Source organism: Pimephales promelas, chromosome 21 (assembly GCF_988280905.1).
Source record: "Pimephales promelas chromosome 21, fPimPro1.hap1.1, whole genome shotgun sequence".
Taxonomy (NCBI): domain Eukaryota; kingdom Metazoa; phylum Chordata; class Actinopteri; order Cypriniformes; family Leuciscidae; genus Pimephales; species Pimephales promelas.
In genome coordinates, this window is record NC_142789.1 from 3,529,050 (window position 1) to 3,552,354 (window position 23,305).

A 23,305-nucleotide genomic window follows, 5' to 3' on the forward strand; every position below is an offset into this window, starting at 1 on the left:
CTATAAAAACACTGATGTGTAAACGTTTGAAAAAAACAAAGCCCATGAAACTATATTCATATGACATGCTGAAATATATGCCAATGTACCTGGGATGAAGACATTTCACACGCAACGCTGGAGTCTGCCCAAGATGTGAGAACTCCTTCCTTGTGCGCGTGTATTCCATAGTGTAGCCATGACAGATTTTACGACAGTAGTAGAAGACAATACTGTTTCCCAACTGTAGGGGGACCCCGAGAGCAAAATTTCAAAAGTAACAATTTTGCTTTAATTTATGCTCCACTAGACTTTGAACATGCAACATTTCTACGGACGCTGAAACGTCATAGTGTCTTATTAAAAAAAACATGAATTCAACATTTACTACTCCATACTTCATGTACTACAATTCACCGCATTTTTTTAGTGCAGCTAAAAGGGCATGGGTTACGTGATATGAATTTGCTGGTTGAAATTCACCAACCTGAACATCGAAATGCAGTGAAATTACGAAATTTCTTGGCATGAGCTTGTGTTTGAATGCGATTGAATGGAAGGAGGGATAGCGCTGCAGTTCAATCATACTGTTTTCAGTTTGATCACAAGCATGGAGACGATCAGGGTGAGGTGATTTCTCAAGACAACACGTCAGCTTCGAGAAACAACATTTCTAAGCAAGAGAGCTGGAATTCACAGAATAAACACAATGACCTCCTCACTAAATACTGCTAAAAGTGAAGCGGCGAAGCAAGTTTGTTCAGACTGTTGCGTGCGATCCAATGGTTCATGTGCTGAGTGGACGTCATGTTCATAAGGTATTTCTGTGGTAATATCCTACCTTGGCCATCTGAGCTTGAACCCCACTGGCCTTGAGCGCCGTCACGGCCTTCTGCGCTGCTGGAGGACTGTCGAAATCCACAAAGCCATACCCTACATACATACATACAAAAGTAAGATATTTATGCCGGATGCACAGGCTACATGTCATCGCCAATGAAAGATGAAGAAGTGAGGTGTGATTGGCACTCACCTTTGCATTTGTTGGTAGTTTTGTCAAGAATAGCTTTGGTGGAAACAATCTTTCCATACCTAAAAATATCAAGACAGAAACTGTGTCAAATGTGACTCAGCACCACAAATATACATATATAATTCTGTTTTTACTGTATTTTTCGTCAAATAGGCCTTTATCAAACTTCCATGTTTGAAGTGGAGGCTTCAAATATTAGTGTAAACAACTTAAGCACAGGATTGTTGTGATTTGTCACCAAAAATATTTTTCTGTTTTTCAACACATTTGCAATGAAAACTACAGTTTTCTTCCCTTGGTTGTATCTCGATTTGAACAGCATTCGCAATAAAGACGGTAGTGTCATAGTGTACACAAATACAGAAAAACAACAATTAATGTGACGTGACTCATTTGTGCAGCATTTATTCATGTGAGGATGGCCGAGCTCACACACTCCGGTCCTGTGTGAAAGATCTCTGTGCTGTCATAGGCCTCAATGCTGTTGTATTGTGGACGGGTTGAGACGTCGCCCTGAGGACAAAAACAATTTGTTCCCGGATGTTCTCCACCACACCTGTCTGTCTATCTGTTTGACTGTCTGTATATATGTCTGTTCATCTATCTGCCTGTCTGTCTATCTGTCTGTTCATCTATCTGCCTGTGTCTATCTGTCTGTTTGACTGTCTGTCTGTCTGTTTGTCTGTCTGTTTGTTTGATTAACTGTGTCTGTCTGTTTGTTTTTTGACTGTCTGTCTGCATGTCTGTCTATATGTCTGTTTGTTTGACTGTCTGTGTGTTTGTTTGCTTGACTGTTTGTTTGTTTGTTTGACTGTCTGTCTGTCTGTCTGTTTGTTTGTCTGTCTGTTTGACTGACTGTCTGTCTGATTGTCTGTCTGTTTGACTGTCTGTCCGTTTGTCTATCTGTTTGTCTGTCTGTTTGTTTGTCTGTCTGATTGTCTGTCTGTTTGACTGACTGTCTGTCTGTTTGTTTGACTGTCTGTCTGTATGTTTGTCTGATTGTCTGTCTGTTTGACTGACTGTCTGTCTGTTTGATTGTATGTCTCTTTGACTGTCTGTCTGTCTGTTTGTTTGTTCAACTGTCTGTCTGTCTGTTTGTTTGACTGTCTGTGTTTTTGTTTGTTTGTTTGACTGTCTATCTGTCTGTTAGCCTGTCTGTCTATATGTCTGTCTGCCTGTCTATCTGTCTGTTTGACTGTCTGTTTGACTGTTTGTCTGCTGTCTGTCTGTTTGTTTGTCTATCTGTTTGTTTGACTGTCTGTCTGTCTGTCTGTCTGTCTGTCTGTTTGTCTGTTTGTTTGTCTGTCTGTTTGACTGACTGTCTGTCTGATTGTCTGTCTGTTTGACTGTCTGTCCGTTTGTCTATCTGTTTGTCTGTCTGTTTGTTTGTCTGTCTGATTGTCTGTCTGTTTGACTGACTGTCTGTCTGTTTGTTTGACTGTCTGTCTGTATGTTTGTCTGATTGTCTGTCTGTTTGACTGTCTGTCCGTTTGTCTATCTGTTTGTCTGTCTGTTTGTTTGTCTGTCTGATTGTCTGTCTGTTTGACTGACTGTCTGTCTGTTTGTTTGACTGTCTGTCTGTATGTTTGTCTGATTGTCTGTCTGTTTGTTTAACTGTCTATTTGTTTGTCTATCTGTTTGTTTGTCTGTCTGCCTGTTTGTTTAACTGTCTGTCTGATTGTCTGTTTTTTGACTGTCTATCTGTCTGTCTGTTTGATTGTTTGACTGTCTGTCTGTTTGTTTGTCTGTCTGATTGTCTGTCTGTCTGTTTGACTGTCTGTTTGCTTGTTTGACTGTCTGATTGTTTGTCTGTTTGTCAGGTCTGTCTGTCTGTCTGTCTTTTTCGTCCGTCTGCCCCACATAAGTAAGCAATACGGTACGAGAGGCTGTGCTGTATCGTGAATAAGTCACGGCTGAAGGGCGTTGCTAGGCATTACGGAGTGTGTGAATATTATACACAAAAAACATGATATATTATCAGGACATAAATAATGTATTAGATTAAGTGCACGCATGTTTCTCTCTCATTAGTCGTGAGCTTCAGTGAGAACAGACGACTGATGTAACCTGACTCCAGTCCTGTCTCCTGCTTCAGCTCTCTCTCTCTCACACACACACACACACACACACACACACACACACACACACACACACACACACACACACACACACACACACACACACACACACACACACACACACACACACACACTAATGTTGGTGAGTAATACTTTACCACTCATGCTTATGCCCATGTATTACACATACATTTAAATATTTATGTAATTTACACTACCACTATAACAGAATTTAAGCTCATCAATATCTTAAAAGAATTTTGATAAAAAACAAAACAAATATGCATAGATAAACAAACTGTGCCAATAATTGAATTTAAATGGATTGGTTGGAGCAGATCGTAAAAACAGCATACAGTATATGAGAAATATTTTTCCAAAGTACTGTCCAAACTGGTAGTGAAAATAAATAAATGAATAAAAAAATAATAATTCAATCTCATATAAAATGCAATTTAATTAAAAACATAATTAAATTAAAAAAATATAAAATTCAAAAATTAATTTAAAATGTAATTTAATTTAAAAGGTCATTTAATAATTTATTTTGTTTTATTTTATTTAAGCAGATAGTGAAAGAAAAACAGCCTGTGTGAGTCCAGCATATATGGGAAATCTTTTTTTCCAAAAGTGTCCAAACTGGTTGTAAATAATAAATAAATAAAATACACATTAAAAAATGTACAAAAACAAAGTAGAAAAACGAAGCATAATGTCTTTAACTTATTAGTAATAATTGATAAATCGTTGGTCATAATCTCCTAATGCATCAGATACCTCTCAGCGCCTCTGGCAATACGCACAGACATTCCTGTCTGTCTCCGACTCTTTTCCGATCACATGTGGGAAGTCTGTCGTTCGGCCAGTTGGCACAGTCAAGTGTTGTTGGCAAAGCCAGTCTGGAATGACTAAACGAACCATTACTCTACATTGAGTACAAGCGTTATTAACACACCGTTTGGCGGCTTCAACTGCGACCTCGTCTATCAGGAGTTACTAAGCTAATACGGTTCATTTACAAAAAGCTCTGGATTTCAAAGTAGCCAATGACACGCTCCTGGAACTAACAGTATTTTGACCACTAATTTGTTGATTATTTCTTTCTCAGATATTAAACATCTTGATAAATGCTCTCTTTCAATGTAGAAATTGAAGTCCATGTAATGTATGTTATACATTATCTTGTAATATTTTTTCACAACCTGGTTTAGAAACATTCCAGTAAACACTGCTCATCAGAAGTCAAAAAGAGGAGACAATTACAGTAAAGCATCCATGTGAAAACAAACCTGGAAAGAGACATGATGATTTGAGGAGAAAAACAAGAGATTCTCAATGCATTCCAGGGAATTATTTGGATATATTGTAAATCACATCAGGAGAACAGACCACAGTATATGTTAATAATCAGGGGGAAAAGAATGAGAGAATGTCTTTTTGGTTGTTTACGCAACAGATATTCTTGTGATAGTCAAACCCTGTTGAAATACCAAGCGTTTCGTCTGAAATTTGACAGCTCGTTCAGTCAAACTGTGAGATAAGGATTATTTGTAGCACAACCTTAAGATCTGAAATGATTTGTTTCAGTCTTTTTGAGTGGAAATTCCCCAAACCGGAAACGCCTCCCATAATCTAAAACGCAGTCGCTCGTCAGGAAAGAGGAGGATAAAGTTCGAAGCAGCAAATCAGTGCAAATAACCAAAGATAACAAATCAGAAATTTGCCAGTGTGAACTGATAACACACTGTGTACGGGTTTGGAAATACATTAGGGTGAGACATTATTTTCAACTTTGGCTGAACTGTTTATGTAATAAAAATAGCTATTATGCAAGCTATAAAGGTGGAAAATCTGCCAAAATAAATTGGATAAAATGCAGTCATCACCATTGCGGTTCTAGCTCATGACAGTGACATCATTTTCAGAACAAATTATTAAAGTCCCCCTGTGGTGACAATATGCTTTAAGACAAACCATCTGTAAATTCACAAGTCGACATTGCTAAGTATTTTCTCCTTAAAGCTGCAGTAACCCCAAAACAGTCTAAAAAACACGAAATCGCTGGTGTTTCTGACGTCACAAACTAGGGGAGAGCAGGGCACAACGTAACACTTTTTGACTTTGTCAATTTGTGTAAATCTACTTAGGGTTTAGAGAATTTTTTTTCCCCACATTAATTTCCCACATGTCTAGTACAATTATGTGGTTTTGTTTTATTAATACAGTGTACACTTTTTTCTTGATTTACCCTGAAATAATGGAAGTGAAATGTGACAACATGCCCCCATAGGTGGGGCACATTGTAACATCACCATTTGACAGCTTAAAATGCTATCTGATCTAATAAAAGTCAAACCAAAATATTTTCATAACAAAATACAATTCACTTTTTCATATAAAATAATGGCATTTTTTAATAATTAAAAATAAACTAATTTTTGAGTTTGACAACAATCACACCGGAAAACAGCTATACAGCATAGTTCAAAACAAAATAATAATTAATTATTTCTGAACATTGACTCTCACTCTTTACTTACATGTTTCTCTTGTTTTCTCAATAGAATTCATAAAAGTATAGAATATAATTGCATATTTCTAATAGGGGCACATTGTAACGCAGTGTGACAACATGCCCCCACTGCACAAAAAGGGGTTTAAACCCTGCTAGTGTCTTCTGCTAGTTAGCAAAGCATTAAAGAACTATCCCAGACAGCAAACTGACATTGAATCAACGTGGAAACGACGTCTCTCATGACATTGAAACAACGTTGATTTTGCTCATCGAATTAACGTTGAACCAACGTCAGACGCGGCATTCTTCAAAGCTAAATGAAAATCGAAAATTGGTTTGCTTTCATAATGTTGAAACAACGCGTTGATTTCAAGTTGATTTTCCGTTCGTTTTGAAAGAATGACGCGTCTGACGTTGGTTCAACGTTAATTCGATGAGCAAAACAATGTCAGATCAACGTTGTTTCGATGTCATATTTCCACGTTGATTCAATGTCAGTTTGCTATCTGGGATACCAACTGTTAAAAAACAGATTGGAGATTAAAATAATATCAGATTTGTCTAATTTTAAATAAACACAAAAAAATGGAGATGAAAAATTAACTTAAGAAAGAAATCTACTTTTGCTATGGTTAAATAAATGTTCAGTGATATCTTACAAAGATTTGGGAATTTGGGCGCATTTTTTTCTCTATATGGTGTTGAAATGGCAACGAGTAAATACACCAAGTTTCGTCATGCTAGCATATGTGGAAGTATTTAAAACAAGTGTGTTACAACTAGCCCCGCGTTACGTTGTGCCCCGCGCTCCCCTACCCTGTAACCAATCAGATCAACGTGTGATCGTCAACCAGTGGATCTCAAGTGAGTGAGTGGAGGTGGAGCTCATCTGCATATTCATAGAACCGCGCATACTAAATGAGGCAAGGGTGTCGAGTTACAGTACATTCAAGATATTTTAAGGCATGAAGAATTTATTTTCAAGGAAAAATCGTTTAAATATATCAGTTTGAGTTATGAGGGATGCAATTATTGTCTACAGGGCGAGTTTAACAGAATGGGATGCAAGAGGTTTGAGTATCACATTATCAGCGTGAGAATATGATAACTGAGAGGGTAAAGGGAGCAAAAGATAACATTAGTCAGCAAAAAAAGAGGAAGTAACTTATGTTGTAGACTGAGACAAACATCCATGTTGAACAGTTCAAAGGTCATCAGTTAAACACCTATGCGACTTTTACATTGAGACGTGTGTGTGTGTGTGTGTGTTCAACCATGACCCAGTTAGCACTGATGGCGTCCTATCCTTCACATACTCTGGCATTTGTTTCCCCTTTAAAGAATTTCCACTGCTGACACTTCCTCACCTCTCTCACCCTGCGATCGCTTTCCTCCAGTCTAGCTCCTGCTGTTCACTGGGTGAGTCTAAAGCACACTTCAGAATAAAGGTTCTTTAGTGGCATCGATGGTTCCATGAGGAACCGTTCCAACATCTATAGAACCTTTCCATTACACAAAGGTTCTTTAAAGTGGAAAAGGGTTTTTATAATGTTCTTCACTATAAGGTTCTTTGAGGAACCAACAATGGTTCTACTAGTACAAGTACCAGCTCAACTCGACTCGGCTCGCTTTTCGTTCCGTTTTCCATTGCAGACAGTACCGCCACAAATAGTAGCCGGTCGTCAAAGCGACGCCTTTCATTCCTCGTTGCCCCATCAAGCTCTAGCTGGATCCTCTCTTCGGCAACCAAACAAAGGAAAGCCTGCACCTCCTCGTTTGACCATGGTGTATTCTTCTAAGTTGCCATAATAATAGTATTTAGTTTAGAAACTATCTCTGGCCAAACTATTTAAAAATAGTGGGGTTATTCTGGATACTCCGTCTGAATGGTGACGATTCTCTCTGACCAATCAGCCGTCAGCATTGTTTTCACGTCACATTTTAGTATCGCCGCAGCTCGCTCAGTACCTCGCCGGAGGTGGTACAAAAAAAGTACCTGAAAGCAGGAACAGGTACAACTTTTACACAGTGGAAAACCAAACAAAGCCGAGCCGAGTCGAGTCGAGCTGGTACTGTGTAGTGGAAAAGCGCCATAGGGATGCACCGATACCGATACCGGTATCTGGTATCGGCCTCGATACCACATTTTCTAAAGTACTCGTACTCGTTAAAAGTCCCCCGATACCGGGGACCGATACCATGTTCTGAGAAATGGGTTAATCACAGGCGCCGAGTGCCCACCCCCAGGCTCCGGCTGCAGCTCAGAGCGGGGAGATGGGGAGACATGTCAGCCGTGTGGAACACTACAGTGATGCGCGGGTCAATAAACAACCCGCACACTACCAACGTTTTCAACTACCCGCCCGCTACTCGGACCGCAAAAAAAGTAAGAAAATATTGTACCCGACCCTCTTCCTGACCGTATTTTTTAAAAGTAGTACATGCTCATCGTAGCGTCATTGGGCCATAACGTGTAACAACACAGCATCGCAAGAAGACGTAGCCTACATATAACAAAGGCAGCACTTTGGTCATTATCATCTTTCATTATTTCGGTAAATGTCTCCCACACTTACTCTTTTTATTTGTGTATTTGCGGAGCTTCCACTCCCCAGTCTTCACCTTTTCTCTTGCCGCCTCCATCTCTCTGCAGACTAGTGATCATAGACATGGCCGGTTCGTGAACGAATCGGTTCTTTTTAATGAACCGGTCGAACCAGTACGCTAAATCGAACTGAATCATTCGCATCAGTTCACTTCTTGCGTCAGTGCTGATCCACAAGGTACTACAGTTACTCACTTTCAGACATGCCTGACAGTCCCTCCGAGTTGAAATAAACCAATATCCCGAATTATATTTTACTCCAGTAACTCTAACAGTTCACTGAACTGAGACATGTTGTTGATACTGCTGATACTGCGCATCCGCGTATAGTAATGAACGCAGAGGTACAGCGGTTCTCGGATCACACCAGTACAGAACTGAGAACTGTTTAGACTGAGCTTGTGTGTCATCTTCGTGCCAGTTATTCAGCCAATAAATAAATTTGGCCTATATATTTCATAGAAAATTCTATCTAGTACTATATAAATACAAAGGTTTAATTGGCATTTTTTTCCCAAACGACCTGACCGACCGCGACCCGAATATCATTAAAAATATTTTTGGATGACCCGTAACTGCGGGTAACCGCGGGTGACCGCGGCGCAGGCACCCGCTCATTTTGGATCAACCCGTGCACCACTGGTGTGGAACAATTTCGTGAATGGCTTTGGATTAGGAGAATAAGTTTACTTGTAGTCGCCAAGTTACTTATAGTCAGTTGAATGTCTGTTGGGGGACCAAATAAATAAAGTGTTATCAGATATTTAGCTGATTGTACTCATACTCTAGTCTACTAATACTCTAATGACAGTTAGTTGACATGTAATTGAAAAGTTACTTATAGTTAGTAAAGTGGACTATCGAAATAAAGTGTTACCCAAGTAATTTAATCAAGGACCTAAAAACCCGTATATAAAAATATTTAAATCATGTTTTTTTTGTTTTTTTATTAAGTACTCGGTATCGGTATCGGCGAGTACTGAAATGCAAGTACTCGTACTCGTACTCGTTTTCCAAAAAAGTGGTATCGGTGCATCCCTAGGCATCACTATGAAAACCCCCTTTTGGAACCTTTATTTTTAAGAGTGATTAGACGGCATTGCTCTAGGCCTTGTCCACACGGACAGGGGTATTTTTAAACCAGAGTTTTTCCTCCTGCGTTTAAAAAAAATCTCTTTCTACATGAAAACACAAAAACATGCCATCAAGCGCTGTCAAGAGCATGCCATACAATCAGTCACAGGCGATCCACACTCCAGTCCAGAAGGGGGCGCTCGCGGTAATGCAACGCTGTTTGCTAACCGAAACAACAGGAATAAAGAGCAGCAGAAGAAGAAGAGACGATCTACTAAAATTATTATTATTATTTTCACACTCTTCTTTATTTAAGTTAATTTCTACATGCTTATTAGTGCTTCACACTCCAGTCCAGTTGGTGGCGCTAATCCACCGAAAGTTGGTTTGTCAACCGCCATAATACTCCATAAGAAGAAGAAGAAGAGACGACCTACTCAAGGGGGTAATCCATCGACCGGAAGTTGAAGCCTCGCGGGAGCTGCCATCTTGTAGCAGAACTTCACTTGCGTTAGCATTCCCATTGACTCCCATTCATTTTGGCGTCACTTTGAAAGCGAATAACTTCACATCTGAGGCGTTTGAAGACCCCATTTGTCCTTTATTTATTTCTAAAGAAACACGACAATGTATAAAATGCTCCATTACCTTGTAGCTTATGTTATGGCCCCATAGAAGCAGTTTTAGTGAAAGTAGGCTAACGATTGCGTCATACCCACGCGACTCTCTGTCGCACAGTAGAGAGATTACCGTATGGACAAGAGAAGAAGCTCGCACGCAATCGGGGAAACGTGGAGGCAAAATGACAAAATAATTAATCAGAATACCTAGCAAAATTGTCTCCTTCATCTAGCTCATGGACAGCTCCTACTCACACTCTCCGCCTCTGCATGTTTCGGAAGGGAATGATTAAGATTTCTCATGCCACAGCACTAGAAGACAGACGGGTCACTCACGTCCCACTACGTCGTCAAGCTCTGTTTGAGTCTGCGCGTCAGGGACGGAAGTGCTAAAAATCGCCAAATTCGGGCTTCAATCGTCTCAATGGAGTTCCAATGAGATCGCTCTGTCCATTTCTTTAACTGTCTATGGTTCATTATGCGGTCACACCAAACGCGAATAGAGCGCCAAATTCACGTCTAGTTCGATGCAAAGCGAGGATGCGTGTATAAAGCCAATGTTTGAAGTGAACACGCGTTCAGAGCTAGCCGATGGTACAGATTATGTGTCCCTGAAGAACCCGCGTATCTAACAGTAGTTCCGCATTACATTAATTAATATGCACGTGAGTTTTATTTATTTTTATACCGTGTATTCTCTGTGTAAATTCGTGCACCGAACCGTGACGCCCGTACCGTTTCGGTTCAATACGAATACATGTACCGTTCCACCCCTAGCGGTAATCCACCGAAAGTTGGTTTGCCAACCGCCATAATAGGTTATAAGAAAAAGAAGAATAAGAGACGACCTACTCCCCAACCTAAAACAAGAGTTCAGATGCACGCAAAAGCATACTAGCAGCCGTTACGCTGAGTTTTAATTCATTTTTATGACGCGATCCACAAACTTTATAGAAAGGAAACCGGGACGGCAGAAAGCGGTGTCCTGTTTGATACTGGCAGATGCAATAACAGACAAATATTCAAAGAATCATGATTTTAGATGAGAGATATTACATGACACACAACAAATAAAAGAGTTTATCTGTCCTGCCGTAGCTAAAACAAGAAAATGCACAAATGATGAATGTTTTAAAATGGGTTTGGCAACATCCGGTTGATATATGGGACTGCTCACAGAAAACGTGTGTTCAAGGCACCACAGAGCCACAGTGTTTCACTCATGAATGGCTTATTTAGTTGTCTCTGCATATTAAGATGTGACAGAAGTACATGACGCACACATTTATCCAACTACCAAATCATAAACGCAGTTTTGTTTTAGTCTGGTAAAGTTTCATCCTATACAGCAGGAAAAGATCCCTCATTTAACCGTTGGCTAGACAGCATGTGAGGCCATAAACGGAGAGCTTTTACACGTATTACATCATCATGAAATTACCGTAAACTCCCCTCCCAGCGGGGGGAAAACTGGGTGGATCAGGAACAGACTCTTATAATCTTACAAAAATGCATATGAAACCAGACGAGACTACAGCAGGGAAATAGAAAGCAAAACTGGCTTGCTTTATTTAACAAATAATGTAAATTAACGGCAAAATAAGATGAACCCTGGGATGCTTTATATATAGTATTGACGTATTGAAGGAGTTCACATGTATGCTAGACACTTGTTGGCTGGTCTTCCAGTTATTTATCTATAAATCAATTTCAGTCCTTTAAACACAAGCAGCTTTGAGGATAATGTGAAACAAATTCAGTCAAATGTGTCCAAACTATAGCACTGTGTTTCTAGGAACAGAGGACTGTCGCCTGGATTTTTCCACAGCCTAAATATGGCTGTGCTGATGTTTGTGGAAAATCAGCATTAGTGTATGGTGTCATTTTTTTCTCAGAAATGTTTAAAAGCGTCGCACTGCTTTTTCCAGTTCATCTCCAGCAGAAGCAAAGCGTCAGCACCTTTCTCCTGCCCTCGTGCAAACGCTGTCCCACATCTGAACTGAAATGAAGAATGTGTCTGTTTAAACATTAATGATAGGGTCTAAACAAGATTGGTCTTGACTTGCAAAGGCAAACCAGTTCTCAGCCTCTAGAGTTGAGTAAAATGATGGTGTACTGCGGCACAATTTACTTACGCGAGAGCTATATTCAAGAGCCCGTATTCCACGCACAATCAAGTTTAGCGAGACTATTAACATGCAAAGCTTCTCATGTGTTAACTTACACTACTAAAATCTACTATAAAAAAAATAATAATAAAAAAATCTGACCCAAATAATATATATGATATATTTAATGCGTGTGATTTTACTTTTATACAACCGGCACGAAGCTCCCGTTCCACCACATCCCAAAGATGCTTTATTGTGTTGAGATCTGGTGACTGTGGCGGCCATTTTAGTACAGTCAACTCATTGACATGTTCAAGAAACCAATTTGAAATGATTGGAGCTTTGTGACATGGTGCATTATCCTGCTGGAAGTAGCCATCAGAGGATGGACATGGTGGCCATAAAGGGATGGACGTGGCCAGAAACAATGCTCAGGTAGGCCGTGGCATTTAAACGATGCCCAACTGGTACTAAGGGGCCTAAAGTGTGCCAAGAAAACATCCCCCACACCATTACACCACCACCACCAGCCTGCACAGTGGGAACAAGGCATGATGGATCCATGTTCTCATTCTGTTTACGCCAAATTCTGACACTACATTCCCATTCTCCTCTGACCTCTCGCATCAACAAGGCGTTTTCGCCCACAGGACTGCCGCACACTGGATGCTTTTCCCTTTTCACACCATTCTTTGTAAACCCTAGAAATGGTTGTGTGTGAAAATCCCAGTAACTGAGCAGATTGTGAAATACTCAGGCACCAACAGCCATGCCACGCTCAAAATTGCTTAAATCCCCTTTCTTTCCCATTCTGACATTCAGTTTGGAGTTCAGGAGATTGTCTTGACCAGGACCAAACCCCTAAATGCATTGAGGCAACTGCCATGTCATTGGTTGATTAGATAATTGCATTAATGAGAAACTGAACAGCTGTTCCTAATAATCCTTTAGGTGAGTGTATGCTTACATATATAGCATATTTAAGGTCTTAAAAACGACATTCTCTTAAAACTGCTATAACAGTATTATTTGTACAATAATAGTGGATTTGCTCCTCCACTATTGAGGCTTGCTGTGAGAAATGCTGCCACTATAGATCCGACAGAAACAAGCGGCGTGATACGAATTGTGAAATGGTTTCTATGTTATATTAGTAGAATATTGCATGGCTAGAAAAATGCTCTGAGCCAATCAGATTCAAGAACCAAACTGACTGGAATTAACATAAACATACTGGAATTAGCTGAAAGTCTTTGTAAAGTTGCATGGCGTAACATTTTATAATAAAGCTCTTGGCTTCATCACAACAAAACAAAGCATTTCCTTTCTGCCACTCCTATTTGATTAATGTCTCCTGAATTTACCCTCATGTTTCCTCTTTTGAACCACAAATGGCTCGAGTCCAAACCTGAAAGCCTACTGTAGTTTGCTCAACAAAAAAACATACTCAAAGTTCCATGGGATTTTGAGATCTCTAGACTGTAAACACATTAACAAGCAGAAGTTTACAGAAACGTCCAACTTAAAGGGTTCTCGTCAAGATTAAACAAAACGATATCAAATACATGTGTATCACAATATAAGTTGTCCTAAAAGAGAAAAGCGTGCTTAAAGGAGCCTCAAAGCAGTGGTGTGTGAACCTCTTCTGAAGTGAGAAGACAAAGTCCCCACTGAATATTTGTTTCTAATGTAAATTCATGCTCTATTTCCCTTTTGTTTGCAGTGTCCTTGTTAAGATGACGTATGGAACATGTTACACTATCAACAAGTTCAAAAACAATTCTGTCTGCAATGCAATTTATCAGGCTTATATGTATGTATACACACAATCTAGATCCACTGATTATTATTGGGGGTTTGGGGGATGAGTTCTGCGATCTTCATTTTCTACTTAAATTACAGTGTCATTCAGTCGGTCTGTGTTCTGTCACGAGCCACTTGCGCTGTTTGTGCGACTAAATCTGCGAACAAAATGCAGGCCGATAGTAGCCATGTTTCCATCCACTTGTCAATCGAACTATCTGAAGTTCGGCTAAAAAACTGGTGAAAGTGTGTTTCCATCCAACGGCTTTAAAGCGAATAAAAACCTGTACGTAATGATGACGTCACATGCTGTTTTGCGATCAAATTGGTATATCGAATTGATTTGAGACATTTTAAGGTGTTTCCATTCATTTTCGCACTGAATCGAACAACATTCAAGCAAACTTTTGCGAACAAAGTTTTGTTAGACAAAACGGATCGCGCCAGCTACCAACAAATGATTAATATTTCACAAGTTGAAGCCTAATAATGCTTATGTGCCAGCTGATAGCGACATATGAATGGGATAATGTATGCGAGGCGGTTGTTGAAGGGGTTGTATTCGCTAGAATAACCGCCTCGCTATATATTATCCTGCTTATTACATATAAATCAACCAAATAAATCAATAAATCAATAATTTGACTCAAAATATTGACTTAAAAACGAGTTTATTGATTTAAAAAGGAGTATTGCTTCTGCTAAAGAAAATAGTCTGTTCCGAACTGCGTCCATGGCAACGGTGTGTTTATACTAGTCTGTTAACTAGAAATAACAGACCACATTCTACATTACAATTCAACCAAGCCACGTAATAACAAGCAAAACTAACCTAAGAAAACAACGACGCTATAAACATTGCTATGATGATGCCGATGCACGTAAGTTATGCCCGACGACAGCGGAGGTGACTGTGGTGTGGGAACGACAGCGCTCCATCAGTTCTGGGAGATCGTGGTTTCCGGAAACCCTTTGGTTGAAGCATCTTTTTGCTTTGTCCACTTACATCTGTCTTTGTTGACATCCGCCATGTGTGCGCAAACAGTCTAGCCGGAAATGATAAAAGGGCCTAAAACTTAATCGCAATTCATTATTTATTCGGCAAATAACGTTTCCATCAGCTTGTATCGCATTAGCCGTATATCGATCAAGATAAAATCCGATGAGACCGAACGTATTTTATTTGAGTCGATTTTCATGAAATTTCATCGAATTTTACTGTTTTACCATTAAACACAAAATAAGCCCTACAAATTAATAAAAAAACATATTATACACACATTTCGTTGTAACGGTATGTCATTATTTGTAGATTGGTGGGTAAAAGGTGCTTGTACATGTTTGGACTGAGTATTCGTTGCATTTACACAGTTTTGACGGCCAACTTTTGGTCAATAAGAGTTAATCAATTGAAGCAATTGGTTTTTCGTTTGGTTTTGAAACACTCTTGTTTCTCCACCACTACCTTTCAAATGTATTCTTCTGAATAAAGTAACATGATTCCTGGCAAATTACGAGCACAACAAAGCTAGCTAGACTTAAATAGCCTACACGGACCAGCGAGACTTACGGTTGGCAGAGCTTGACCAGGTCTTGGTCTGTAGTCCCAGGATGGAGTCCACGGATATAAAGGTTTGTTTTGCTCAGCTGTTCCCCACCTCCCAAACTACTTGCGCTGCTACTGTTGGGGCTGGACAGTGCCATCTGGTGGCTGGAGGACACATAGGCTTGCTGTTGAAATAAAAAAAAAATTCATATACTTAGACAACAAATAAATGCTATTAGTATTTAAGCTTTTAATGTTGTTTATATGTCTATGTGGTGTTTTTAATGTTTTAAGACAAACCATGTGTAAATTCGTCGATAGCATTGCTGAGTATTTTCTCATTAAAACTGCAGTGAACCAAAGACAGTCTCAAAAAACACAGTTTGAAACCGCTGGTGTTCCTGACATCACAAACGACCTTGTAACCAATCAGAGCAACGTGTGATCGTCAACCAGTGGATCTCTGAGCTGAGTGAGTGAGTAGAGGCGGGGCTTTTTTGCATATTCATAGAACCACTTACACTAATTTAGGCCAGGGTGTCGAGTTACATTCAAGATATTTTAAGTCATGATTTTAAGGAAAAAAATGTAAATATGAAATTTTGTTTCATAAAAAATTGTTTAGAATAAAAAGGGAATAATTTGCAATTGAAAAGTTACCAGCATTTTTTTTAAATGTCACATTAATGAATCTATTTGTGCACCAATAAAATAGCTAAAACTGTAAGCCAAGCCTAAAAAAGAAATAAAAATGACATCATCATAAAAGAGTTCCAGCATAGTCAACCTTTTTCTAAATATCGGCCTTTGACTATTTTTGAACAGATATGTTTCCATGAACAATCAAATAGTCAAATGTATGAGGAGTTTGAGAGAAATGCCCTAGAGGTTCCAGCATTACTTGTGAGAGATTTTTTTCATTGAGAAAAGTTGATATGTACTGAACCTGATTTATCCAAATGAATCAACACTGAATCGAGATCATAACTGAATCAAATCGCAAGCTTGTGAATCAAATCAAGAAATGTGTCTCAATGCCCAGCGCTACACAGGGAATGTGATCATTACACATTAACAGTTGTGTCCTTACACTAACCAGCACTGGTTAATGCGAAGGATGAGCCCATTCACCCATATACACAATCAAAATCCTGTATATTGCAACATCCCATGGTTTCCTTTCCCCTCTGCTCCATGAGTTTGTTGACTTAACCTTTTGTCTCATCCATCCAATAATAACATTAAGCAACTTTCAGATGCCTGCCAACAGAAAAGCAGCACTAAATGTGAAGGAGAGCAAAATGTGTGGTTCATCTTGGTCTAAGGTTTAAAAGTGACATATAATGTCCTTCCCACGTGATGTAATATAAATTTATGGTGTCCCAGAACCTCCTGGGAAAACCAGGTTGCTGTTGGAAGAAGTGTTAGTGAGTCTCACCCTGTGGTCGGATGAGACGTTAAACCGAGGTCTTGACTCTCTGTGGTCATTAAAAATCCCATGGCATTTCTCGTAAAGAGTGGGGGTGTAACCCCGGTGTCCTGGCCACATTCCACCCATTAGCTCTTGCCAATCATGGCCTCATAATAATCCCCATCCATTGAATTGGCTCTATCACTCTCTCTCCTCCCAACCTATAGCGTGTGTGTGTGTGTGTGAGCGCACTGGCGCCGTTGTAGCTGCCGTCGCATCATCCCAGTGGATGCTCACACTAGGGGTTTCATCAACTAGTCGACTGTCACAACCACTAGTTGGCACTGTTGGCCTTAGTCGACTAGTCGAAAACAAAATGATGACATATAGATATATTTTTTTTGTTAACTATCCCTTTAAATACAAGCGGCAGTACTATATACTATAAGCACTATAAGGCGCACCTTCAATGACCTATTTTAGAACATTTTTCAAACGTTTGACTGGGTTTGCATTATGCATCCACTAGATGTGCTAAAGGGAATGCAGCGAGTGCGCGGCGTCGGAGGTGAGGCGTTTATTTAGTAAGCGTGAGCGCGCTGGGGCGGGCACGTAACTTACATTCTCAGCCTGCTGACAGCAGTGTCTGTTCGTGTGTGTGTTAGAGAGAGCACTCGTGAGCGGGAGACACACATAACCTGATTTATACGAGGTTGAACTGGCCGTGTGACAAAGCGGGCATGGACACGAGCGTGAGCAATTGATTAAGTGTGCTTTATAGTGCGGAAAATACGAGTACTACTCTCGCTTTTAAGCCGCCTTTCCACTGCACACGACATTCGCATACGATTGTCGTATTTCGCCCCCTGGTGTCAGTTGCACGGAACTTTGAAATTGGTCGTGAAACAACCGTTACCCTCGGATATTCACAATGGTAAAATTAACGATTTTAATGAATGTAATGCATGCATAAATATCTACACAAAACAAATGACCCTCAATACATCTCAAATAAAAACATAGTACATTTTATAGAGCTTAATAATATATTGATTTAATAATAAAAATATTTTTTCTGTTATAGTTAATTATAACCAATATTTTACAGAAAGAGTGTTTACAGAAAAACATTAAAGAGTTAAAATATTGGTAATTCTAGCCTCGCACTCATAGTTTTTATTAGAATACATCACTTCCGGTTGGCCGGTCGCATACGGTCTAGCCGCAGAAGTTCAGATATTTGAACGGATCCAAAGCTCAAATCGGATCCGAATTTTCCGCACACGCATATGATCGGAACTCCCCGCAGCTCCCGTACGACTCTCCATTGGAAATGAATGACTTCCGGTCCGACGGCGGTCGTTTGTCGTGTGCAGTGGAAAGGCGGCTTTAGACCAGCACGCGACGTGTTTAATATAGACGCATATTAGCCTACACCAGATTTTCTCTCAAATGTTTGCTTTCACTTTAGACATAGCCAATTCTGTTTATGTAAACATTGTGTGTATTTAACAGTATTAGCATAATAAGACTTGAAAGATAACTTAGTCCAGTATTCAGGCGCTGTTTGACAGGCTTCTAATGCCTGTGAGCGTCGGGGATATGCCGCGCGCTCAGGAAAGCGCACGTTAGAACAGCGCGTGAATTAAATGTTTAACCGGCAAGGCTTATGCAAACAATGAACTTTTGTGAATTGCAGTGTCCCGTACCTATTCCTTAACGTGTGATGTGTAGGCTACGTCGCGTTGTACAGTTGAGACAGAGGCGCCAGAACTGATAGAATGCACTGTAACACGATTAGGGTTGGGTATCGTTTGAATTTGAACGATTCTGATTCCGATTCCGATTCCTTGTTTCGATTCCGGTTCCTAACGATTCTCGATTCCGATTCTTTTAAGAGGCAGGGTCAAAAAAGTTTAGCTAACCTTGCTAACCAACGGTCTTTTGGAAGGAAATACTCCTTCTGTCACAAATACTCCTTTTGTCACAAATTTTGCATTTTGCCGAGATTTCGTTATTTTTAGAAAAGTGAAGCCACACTTTGGACCGCCGACGTAAGCTACTCATGTTCGACTCACGCGGTTATGCCAACACTTCCGGTAGACGCTTCTTCGTTGGTGTTGTTCAGCGGTTTCTTCTTCCGCTCGGCGGACTGTGAATATCGAAACTAGGAATCGAAATTTTAACTTTTGAACGATTCCGGGAAAAACTAAAAGTTAGTCCCAGTTCCAATCGATACTCGATTCTCGATACCCAACCCTAAACACGATACTACCATATTTCTTCAAAAGCAGATCGTGGAGACATTTACTATTCGTGATGTCGCACACCCCTAGAATAAACCATTTAACGACTAGTCGACTAGTCGTCGACTGTTATGCAAAACTAGTCGACTAGCAAAAATCAGTAGTTGTGAAACCCCTAGCTCACACTGGTGGTGGTGGTTGAGGAGATCCCGACATGATTGTTAAGTGCTTTGGGTGTACAGTAGTACATATGAAAGCGCTACAGAAACGCCTCATTCTATTCTATTCTATAATAGCTTGTCAAATTTGCACCTTTTTGGTGTGCTCAAAAACACACTGTTTTTGTGTGTGTCCCTTTAAATGCAAATGAGCTGCTGCTCTGCCTCTGTTCAGAAGACAAACAAACTTTTACATGTGCTTCGGATAAAATAACAAAACAGCCAATCTCACTCATCTTGAATCTCAGAAATAACCAGTAGCGAGTGCAGCCTTACTGAGAGACTCAGGAAGAGTTTCACTTTTAGACGCTCCTGGACACTTCTGAATGGTTAGTGGATACATTTATGTAGTTATTGTGGAGTAAGATTAATTCATCTCAACAACTTGCATGTCCCGGCATGTTTAACTTTTACACAAGTTGACAGTTCCCTGAGTTCTTTATAATAGTGTTCAGTGCTCGTCTGTGCAGCAAGACAGAACAGTTTCATTTTTGCTCGAACTTTTGCCATTGTGTTAAAGGATTAGTTCACTTTTGAAAAAACTTTTGCTGATAATTTACTCACCCCCATGTCATCCAAGATGTCCATGTCTTTCTTTCCTCAGTCGAAAAGAAATTTAGGTTTTTGATGAAAACATTCCAGGATTTTTCTCCATATAATGGACTTCAATGGGAACCGGATGGTTCAAGGTCCAAAAGACAGTTAATAACAGTTTCAGATGCAGCTTCAAACGATATCAGACGATGAATAAGGGTCTTATCATGCGAAACAATCGGTTATTTCAAAACTTATTCCAAAAATGTAACTTTTCTAAGGACAAATGCTAACCTTGCTCTATTCTGTGAGGCGCGTTTGTAACGTCACGTATTACGTAATTACGTTCAAAAGGTCACGGGCGACGTAGCCGAAAGTACAGAGTCAGTGTTTACAAGTTGAACGCATAGGTTGAACGTGCAAACTAACTCAAACACCGTTTACAAAAAAAGGAATTAAAAGGAAAAACAACGATGTCGGACGATTTTGATTCTGTACTTTCGGCTACGTCGCCCGTGACCTTTTGAATGTAATTACGTATTACCTGACGTTACAAACGCGCCTCAGAGAATATAGCAAGGCTAGCATTTGTCCTTAGAAAAGTTACATTTTTGGAATAAGTTTTGAAATAACTGATCGGTTCGCATGATAAGACCCTTATTCATCGTCTGGTGTCGTTTAAAGACATTTGAAGCTGCATCTGAAACTGTTAACACTATCTTTTGGACCTTGAACCATCCGGTTCCCATTGAAGTCCATTATATGGAGAAAAATCCTGGAATGTTTTCATCAAAAACCTAAATTTCTTTTCGACTGAGGAAAGAAAGACATGGACATCTTGGATGACATGGGGGTGAGTAAATTATCAGCAAAAGTTTTTTCAAAAGTGAACTAATCCTTTAAACTGGTTTCACTGTTGTCGCTTGTGAAACCAAATGGGGTCGCAATGGGTGTAAGCATGCAGATTAAAACTTAGAGCCATGTTTATTTCATAGCTTTTGTGCTGTTGTTTGCAATTTGTTTATTTGTTCTCATTTTATTACTGGCTTTTTACTTCAGTTTTTTTTTGTTTTTTGAAAATAAAATTTTGCATTGAAGAAAAGTAGATTTTTTGTTTGTATATATGCTGTCAATTATAGTTCTTAGAAAATCAGAATGCGTAAAAATCTGTATTGGCACGTTAGATATTTAAAAAAAAAATATATATATAGCTTATTCTTTCAAGTCAAAAAAAGAAAATAAATGAATTCATTTTTATATTACTAAGATTCAACTACAAGCTTGATTCAAACCCAAATGACACAAATACATCCATATTATGGAAGTGGTGTTCCACGTATCTCTCTATTCCCACGAGAGTCTTGTCACGACATACTCAATGAGCTATTCTGCACCACAAAAGAAATGAATGTGCTTTTCCTCAGAAAACAAAAGACATTTGCAGGAAGATTGCATGAAAATGAAGAGAAGGAACAGAAGAAGCACACCACATTAAGCAAATTGTTCATCTCTCACAGCTTTACCATGTGACGCTCAACACTCCCTCTGGGAAACGCTCTGGCTGCCTTATTCGCTCTTGACGGGGTTCAGAGAAGGATAAAGCGTCCAATTACAGACATCTGACTGCGAGAGGGGTTATAGATCACGGCCTGCTAGTTTAAGGATCCAGCAGCACAAATCAAGCCCGGCGGGGACCCGCTTCAGTCCTGCTAATTATCAGCCGTCCTGCTTTTGTGAGCCCATCTTGCTTGCGCGTTAAAAGTTTCAAGAGAACCCCGCGCCGGCTCAAAAGCTCAAGACGATCCATGTCTGTTGATTCATTAAAAATACTTCAAGGGTGATGAATACTTGAGCGGTTCAAATCCATTATATGAATCAAACTCGCACCACGACGTCTCCAACATCCACAATGACTCACACAGAGAACACAGATGCCGAAACACACAGATCAATGAACAAATACTACAATAATTAGACACGGGGAACGGCTTCAAAGTACTTTTAGTGTGGCCTTGCCAACAGCTAGAGCCCAGAGATCAGAGAAACCATAGTCGTACGAGTCAGTTCAATTACAGGGTTTCTGCAGGTTTCATAAAGCTAAATTGAAGACCTTTGCGAGTCGTAAACGGAACGGTAACACTCTCAGAAATGCGTCATCATGCGTATTGTCATCATTAAGCTGAAATGGCTAGGAAGCATGGTAAAAGCTTACAACCATTTATTGTCCATGATACAAAAGTAACATAAGACGTACTGTATACAACCCCTAACAAACAACCAGAATGTGAGTCCATGTGTTTGCAAAGGCACCTGAGTGCTGTTTCCAAGCAAAGGATAGCTAAAGGACAGTGTATCCATGTGAATTCTTCACAGAATACTGTATTTTAAAGCGATATGGAGGAGAAACGTTTCGAGGTCAGGAGGAAACTGCAGCTTTACTGAGCTCTACGGCTCTGGCTGAGCTGTGATATTACATTTACATTTATAATCATTTAGCTGATGCTTTTATTCAAAGCGACTTACAACTGCTATATATGTCAGAGGTCGCAAGCCTCTGGATCAACTAGGGGTTAAGTGTCTTGCTCAGGGACACATTTACCCCTTTTCCACCGAAAAAAGAACTGGTTCGGAACTGGTGCTGGTTCAAAGTTGGTTCGGAGTTGGTTCAACTTGCGAACCGCTTCAGAACCTGTTTGTTTTTCCACTGACTAGAGCGCCCAGGGAATGACGTTGTTACGTCACTGTGTACGTCGCTAGAAAAGCTTGCAAGTACATTGCTTTGGGATTATCTCTAACTCGTGTACCAAGAAAACTTTAAAAACAATTGAAATATGTAAGTCTTTTAATCTTTTCGTTTGATATGTAATCTTTTCTGATTAGTTAAATATGTACCCCTGTCTTGTGTCTTTTTTCTTTCCATTTTTTTGTTCTATATCGTGACAGTTTTCTTCTTTGCTTATGTTTCAAATAAAAAATAAATAAATAAAAGCGTTTGCGTGTTTCTGCAGTTTCTCCTGGCTTTGCGATGGTCAGAAAAGATGTTTAGAACATATCTAAACCCGCCCCAGCCCCCGACGTAAGCATGACGTGGTAAAAGAACGGTTGTAGTCCAGCAAAGAGTTGGTGCCGCTTTGGAACCAATTCTCTCGGCCGCAAACCGGTTCTTTGGCTGTCGAAACACAAAGAACTGGTTCGCGTGCAGGCACTGGCTCCAAAACGGCTCTCAAAATGCTTTGGTGGAAAAGGGGCTACAGTGGATTCGAACCCGGGTCTCTCACACCAAAGTAGTGTTGTCACGGTACCAAAATTTCAGTATTCGGTACCAATACCAGTAAAAATTCACGGTTCTCGGTACCAATTTCGGTACCAAAGCTTAGTTTAAATTTACATATATTTAAGTGTTTATCACGGTTACAAGTATGGAAACTGTACATTTGTATTATAAACACTTTAGAAAAAAATTAGATAAAATGAACAATAGTATACACTAACACATTTTTAAAGTTGTTTGTAAAGTTCTAAGCCGTTAACA

At 39.7% G+C, this 23,305-nt stretch overlaps 1 protein-coding gene across 1 annotated transcript in view; it reads right to left on the reverse strand.

Annotated features, from left to right (window-relative positions):
• Positions 1 to 23,305, reverse strand: part of rbms2a (RNA binding motif, single stranded interacting protein 2a) — a 57,317-nt gene that overhangs the window by 19,162 nt on the left and 14,850 nt on the right. Inside the window, exons 2-4 of the mRNA XM_039663292.2 lie at positions 15,389 to 15,549; positions 1,013 to 1,071; positions 821 to 912 (exon numbers count right to left, since the gene is read on the reverse strand). Coding sequence (XP_039519226.1) covers positions 821 to 912; positions 1,013 to 1,071; positions 15,389 to 15,549 — 312 coding nt within the window. The remainder of the gene's footprint in view (positions 1 to 820; positions 913 to 1,012; positions 1,072 to 15,388; positions 15,550 to 23,305) is intronic.